The sequence below is a fragment of the Triticum aestivum genome, chromosome 1B, assembly GCF_018294505.1.
Source record: "Triticum aestivum cultivar Chinese Spring chromosome 1B, IWGSC CS RefSeq v2.1, whole genome shotgun sequence".
Taxonomy (NCBI): domain Eukaryota; kingdom Viridiplantae; phylum Streptophyta; class Magnoliopsida; order Poales; family Poaceae; genus Triticum; species Triticum aestivum.
The window spans coordinates 591627247-591634370 of record NC_057795.1 but is presented as its reverse complement, the minus strand read 5'-3'; the positions used below and the strand labels follow the sequence as shown (position 1 = coordinate 591634370).

At 47.9% G+C, this 7124-nt stretch overlaps 1 protein-coding gene across 1 annotated transcript in view; it reads right to left on the bottom strand.

Annotated features, from left to right (window-relative positions):
• Nucleotides 1-6286: 6286 nt before the first annotated feature.
• The window catches only part of LOC123096398 (peroxidase 2-like), a 1591-nt gene continuing 753 nt past the window's right edge, over nt 6287-7124 (bottom strand). The window contains exon 2 of the mRNA XM_044518136.1: nt 6287-7124. This exon is cut by the window's right edge and continues 212 nt beyond it. Coding sequence (XP_044374071.1) covers nt 6557-7124 — 568 coding nt within the window. The 3' untranslated portion in view covers nt 6287-6556.

Below are 7124 nucleotides of genomic sequence, written 5' to 3'. Positions count from 1 at the left end.
ATCCAGCGAAGGGGCCGACACAGGCCCACACGGCCCGTCACCGACCAGAGGGACCCGGCCCACGGACCGGGGCACCAACGCAAGACCCGATCCCAGATCTAGGGTTTGCGCCGGCGCCGCCGACGACGTGGAAGGGAGGCACCTGGACGGCGACGAACCGGAGGGCACCGCCACCGAGGAGGATGAGACGGATGAGGCCATGGCGTCCACCCCCGGGCTCACCAAAGAAGGATCCGCCGCCCAGGGAGCGGCGTGCCGGCGCCCACGGCCAACACGACGCCATCCATCCGGGCCCGCATCAAGCGCACACAGCCGGCCCCGACCCCCCGGAGCAAACTTGCGCCGATGGCCCGCCACCAGTAACGGAGGCAACCCAACCACCGATGCCGAGCGAGGAGGAGGGGGAGTCTCAGGATCAGAATCGGAGCCAGAGTCGTCGGAATCAAGGGCCCAGAACTTGTTGGCCCGTGGTGCTGCCAGGGCCACCGGACAGGGAGGGGGGAACGCAAGTTGGAGGGGTTCGGGCCCCGCCGCCGGCGGATAGCCCGGAGAGGAGCATGATGGGAGAAGGGGGCAGGGGAGCGAATCTGACTTGGACGCCGGGGACGAGGGGGAACCGCAAGCCGACGGCGTCCCGCGGGGAGGGAGCGAGGGAGGGGAGGAGAGAGCCATCAGTTCCTCTCCCACCACAATTAAACATGTCATACAATGAAGCACCCTTGCTTCTACAATAATTTCATAAAAAAAGGAAACTAATGTAACAATAATTAAATATTCAATTGCATATTTTTCAAAAAAAATTGGGAAATTCACAAACAAACCTTAAATTTTTGACAAGGCGGAAGTATCCACAAATAGAGACAAAATTATGATATTCCTAAATAATATCAAAGCTAGTGCATTCAACAAGAATTTCACAAATATTAAGTCTATGATTAATTCCAAGTAGAATCTAAAAAACATTTACAATCAGGTGTACATACGAACTGAAGGGACTCGGTTGAGGACTTGAGCATGACACTTGAGGGTTGCAGGCTATGTGAGCTACTTTTGGGTCAGGGTCCTAACAAAGTCACCAAGAGAATACCAAAATTATTTACATTTTGCTAGCATCCTCTAGGGCGTAGATATAATTACACAAAATCAGAGAAGACGCAAAAACTCATAGCGCCCTCAAAATGTTGAAAACTTCACGAAGTCTTCAATTTTTGTCAATCTTTGACATGCTTAGTATTAGTGCAGGGTTAAGTGTAGGAATTGAGCTCATGCAACCTGAGTCTGCATGTCGTGGGTACCAGTTTGACTACTTACAAACCGTGGCTAGTTCAAGGTTACGATGCGACTATGTAAGGCTTACTTGTTCCCGGAAATATGTCATTGGAGCATTAGGTTTTTCCATTTGGAGGAGGTAGTTTGCATATTTTTATAAAACAAATTCTTCACAAACTCACACATATACCCCTTCCTGTTTCTAATCTCTTTTCCTGTTTGAGGAGAAAAAAGATTGAAATTAGAATTTGTCGCAAAAATTTGCAAGGGCACGCACCTGCCCAGCCCAGCCCTGCAAGATTGCATCGTGATCCGCAAAATCACTGGATTCCCCACAAGGGCGCAACATGTTTGAAGTTTTAGTTTTTGAAACTTGCTGATTTTGGCTATTGCTAGTATCAAGTTTCAGAACTTGAAACATGGTGAAGTTTAAAAAAATGTCAAAGCCTATTCAAAAGTGGTCTTAAAATCCCTCGTCACAAGAAACACGAATATGCACGCCACAAATCCTTGTTCGGTTTCTGAAACTTGCTGATTTGGCGTTCGCTCGTATCAAGTTTCGGAATTTGAAACTAGGTGAAGTTTTTAAAACTCGTCAAAACCTACTCAAAAGTGGTCTTATTTGAAAGTCCTCATCCCAAGAAACAAGGATATCCAAACTCCTATTGCATTCGCTTGATTCAAAAGATACAAAAGATTCAAAATTGAAAGACAAAAAGTTGGGGTCAGAGCCTCGCAGCTGCATGCACAAACCCTCTCCCAAATTTGACGCTTTTTCTATGTGGATAGGTTCGCTTTAATACGGCAAAGAGAATAGAGAAAATAGTAAACTGGAGGATGGGATATGTTAATGATCTTGCTAGCTATATGTAGGCCTTTGAAAGCAATCACTAGGCATATCAAACACGGCAGCGACATTTCACTTGCTCAGCCGGTGCATTAGTTAACAGAAATGTGATAGTAACAAATAACTAGCTTGTAAAAACATGCTAATGTACTCCATCTGTACCGGTGCATTAGTTATCTTAGGTTGCGCAGCGTGATCAAGATGTTGAGAAAAACAAGAGAACTTAATGTTTATTTGCTAATTACTAGTACTATTCTATGCAATGAACTGACCACTTCATGTCATGTTAGGTAGTCTCAAGTCTTTGAAAGCATACACGCCCCTTGTCTTTTATTGGTTGATTCCTTTATTCTTGTCAAGAAACAAGGAACAAGGTGGAAGTTAGTGCACCGCGCCTAAGCGTTTTGAAATTATTTGGTTCGTAATGTGCCTAATGCACCGGTACAGATGGAGTAGTGTTTTTTGAATTAAGGAGCATAGCTCTTAATTTCATTTCACGAAAAATGAAACTGATAAATACAGGATAACTGTCTCAGCTAACCCATCAAAATAAAGGTTCAGCAAAGCTAATATAACCTCACACCACATACTTAATCTCAACAACAGGAAGTGAAAGACAAAGAACCACAATATCTGAATCTCAAAAAAACCGCAACCCGGCGTACTGAATGGAGCAAGAATTTGTTCTCCAAGGTTAAGATCCAACTCCATGCGGCTCTACTAGTGATTCTCCGCCTTGACATTGCGCAAGAGGCCAGGGCCCTTTCTCTTGAGGAACGTGACATACACTCCAGGCTCAAGCGGAGGATGATCAGTTTGGCGGTTCTTGAGAGAACTCAAAAGAGTCAATGTGCTCGGTTGGCAAACTTGAGGCACGGTGATGCAAACACTAAATTCTTCCACCGCCGCATCAATGCCAGAAGAAGGAAGAATCACATTCACCGGATTAAACACGCGCATGGGTGGGTGACTGAGCACAAGGAAAAAGAGAAGATCATCCATGAACACTTCTCCAAGGTCATGGGTAGGGGAAATAGTACCAACAAACACTTCAACTGGGAAGAGCTTGGGATTGAGACCCTTGATTTGCATGACCTGGGCAACACCATCATGGAGGATGAGGTTTGGGCGGCCATAAAGGAGATTCCTAGTGATAAGGCGCCCGGTCCAGACGGTTTCACTGGGATCTTCTTCAAGAAGTGTTGGGTCATCATCAAGCATACTGTCATGAGGGTCATCCAGCGCTTTGACTCCCTCCACACCTCCAATCTGCAATCGGTGAATTCCGCCAATGTTGTTCTTTTGCCCAATAAGGAGGGCGCGGAAGGCATCTCTGATTATAGACCTATTAGTCTCATCCATGCTCTCGCCAAAATTATCGCCAAGGTCTTGTCGCTTCGGCTTGCTCCTCTCATGGATGGCCCTGTCTCCAACGCACAGAGTGCTTTCGTCAAGAGGCGCAGTATCCATGACAACTTCATGTGTGTCCGGAATTTTTCTAGGAGATTACATAAGTGCAAGACCCCTGCTTGTCTCTTCCAGCTGGACATAAGAAAGGCCTTTGACTCTGTTAAGTGGGAATATATTTTGGATCTCCTCCAGCGAATGGGGTTCCCAGACAAGTTCCGGGCTTGGATTGCAGCGCTGCTTTCCTCGTCTTCGTCTCGCGTTCTTTTAAATGGGATCCCCCCCCCCCCCATTAAGCACGGTGCCGGTTTCCAGCAGGGAGACCCCATTTTCCCATTGCTTTTTTTCATCGCGATTGATCCGCTGCACAAGATTCTAGATTTGGCGACTCGGAAAGGCCTCCTTCACAAGATTCATGGGCGAGGTCCCATGGTGAGAACCTCCCTATATGCGGATGATGCTGCCGTTTTTGTGGTCCCCACCAAAACGGACATCGACAACCCTGCATCCATCTTGGGAGGTTTTGGGGACGACACTGGCCTTTGCTCCAACTCCCAGAAAAGCTCTGTTGTGCCAATCCGTTTCAATCATCTTAACGTTGGGCACATTCTTCAGAGCATGCCGGCAACTCGTGCTACCTTCCCGGTGAAATATCTAGTCTTGCCACTCTCCGTCTGGCAGCTTAGGAAGGTGGATTTCCAATACACTGAGGACAAGGCGGCCGACAAGTTGGTCATGTGGGACGGCCAAAACATCACCACTATCGGTCGCAGGACACTCATCATGTCGGTCATCTCCTCCCAGGCTAGTTACTCTCTCACGCCTCTCATTGTTCCGCCATGCACCCTCAACAGCCTTAATAAGTTGCAAAGGGCGTTCCTATGGTCCGGATCGAACAAGACAACGGCGGCCAAATGCAAAGTGAACTAGAAAATGGTTTGTAGGCCAAAGGAGTATGGTGGCCTAGGGGTACTCAACACCGACAAGTTTGCATGTGCTTTACGTCTTCAATGGTTGTGGTACGAATGGAAGGCTCCCCACAAGCCTTGGGTGGGTTTTGGTAACCCTTGCACTGACGATGACCTCGAGTTTTTCTACGCCTCTACAATTATCACTGTTGGTGACGACACAAAGACGCCGTTTTGGGAATCTTCTTGGCTACTTGGGCGGAAGTCCAAGGATATTGCACCATTAATCTTTGCGGCCTCAAGGCGAAAAAATGGGAAGGTGCGGGAGGCTCTCAAAGGAAGTGCTTGGATTCTCAAAACCAATCACAACACTGTGGTCACCGTTGGCCACATTCGTGAATTCTTCACTCTTTGGATGCTTGTCCATGACTTCCACCTTGATGACCAAGCCGAAGATGATATCATTTGGAAGCACGTGAACGATGGGATCTACTCCGTAGCCACCGCGTATAAGGCTCAGTTCCTTGGGTTGATTCTCTCACCCATGGATCACATGGTTTGTAAGGCTCCCCCCCCCCCCACACACACAAGGTTAAATTCTTCGCTTGGTTAGCTATACAAAACCTTATTTGGACCGCCGATCGGTTGGAGAGACGTGGTTGGGCAAACTGTGGACTTTGCCAACTATGCAAGAGAGAACAAGAAACAGGGCCACACCTCTTCTTCAAGTGTCGGTACACACTTAGCCTTTGGAGAGCCATCATCGAGAAGCTTGGGCTACATCACGTCAACACCTCCGAGTGGCATCTTGATGATTCCATCAACTCGTGGCGGGACAAACGGACCGACAACCAACACCTGAACCGGCATGCCATGACCTCCCTCACCATGCTCTCTTGGACTGTTTGGAACGAGCGGAATGCCAGAGTATTTCGCAAAAAAATTGAACCACCGCCTGTTCTCCTTGGCTCCATCCTTAAAGAAGCAAAGTTATGAGTCACTACCGGTGCAAAAAAACTTGGGACTGTAATTTTTTGCGAGTAATTGTCATGCCGTTTAGCGTGGGGTATTATGTAAAACTCTAAACTCTATTCTCTTCTTATTTAATAGATGAGGCAAATCATATGCCTCCGTTTCAAAAAAAACAATATCTGGAAACAACTACGCCTTATTACAGCCAAAAGACAAGTACTAATCCACTGATATTACGGGCTACAGTACTGGGTGACAAAACAACTGCATCTCCCAAACTGTAATAAACTAGCAATCCTGAGAATCATCGGCGCCACCCCATCTTTCTGCTGATTTAAATAAACATGCTAATTCATTACAATTATATTTCGTACTCCGTAGTTATCAAGGAGTATCAATTGTTGTAAGCAACCCATGTGGGCACTCATGATCATTAGCAGACATGCACAATGGACTCACTCACTAACTCAAACGTGTCTAGCCATATATACACGCATACACTCATCCCTATGAACGTACACATGCAAACCCTGCCTCTATGAGCACTTCCGAGAGACTGAACTGACATATCATCTTGAGATTGACGAAGTTACCACAGGTGCCTCGTAGTCGAGGGGAACATCTCCTCCCACTGAACGTGCATCACCGGAAATCATGAAATAAATCCAGGAATAATGTGAGCACCATGACTTGAACCCTTGTGGATTTGGGGTACCACTGTCCTCCTAACCATCTAACTACGGATTGGTTTGCTGTTACATAGAAAATCATAATGAACCAGTTCCTTTTCCGGTCATCCTTGATGGGAACATTGTCGATATTTTATGCACCAGCTGAAGTAATTCAGTATTAGGTTTTCGGAAGCATCCTAGATCCTTTTCTGTTCATCAAAACATGCTGTGTGCATCACTTTTATTCTTTCAACAAAGAACATTGGTTCGCAATTAGACATGCACAACCCCATATACACGAACAATTCCGTAGCTTGGCTAGAATTGAACCAAGGAATAACCAAAGAAAAAAAGGCACGCAGTGAAAGAATCGCCAAATTTTACAACATGAACTCGCTTGTAGGTTGAAGCAAACCATTTAGGTCGAGTGATCCGTCACCATGCATGCACGTACGTCCACAGTTGCTGTGCTGCCCCACCTATTAGTAGTGGTTGATTGCGCGGCAGTTCTTCCTGATCTGGCCCTGGTAGCCGGTCTTGACCTCGATGCCGGCCATTTTCACCATGGCCTTCTCGAACCTGTCCTCCCACCACCCAGGGATTTTGGCGTTCTCCACCACCATCCTCGCCGTCTCCATCGACGTCATGAGCGCCGCGTCGGAGGTGAAGAGCACTGTGTGCGATATCACGTTCTTGTAGTACTGCCTGTCCAGCTTGTTGGGCGTCACCACATCCTGCATCACCGTCGGGTCGTTGCCGCCCGGTGTCGCGTCGGCCGGGCACTGCCCCCGCAGGAACGCGGCCAGGCCGCCGTTAATGTCGGAGGGGGTGTTGAGGCGGTCAGAAACGAAGGACGAGCAGTGGGAACGCCCGATGGTGTGCGCGCCGGAGAGGACGACCAGGTCTTCCGTGTTGAGGCCCTTGATGACGAAGCTAGCGACAAGGTCGCTGAGGTTGGACGTCGGCGGGACCAGGAACTTGAGCGGCTCGGAGGCGTTGGAGAAGGTGCCGTCACGGCGGCCGGACGGCATCTCGAAGTCTACCTTGCCC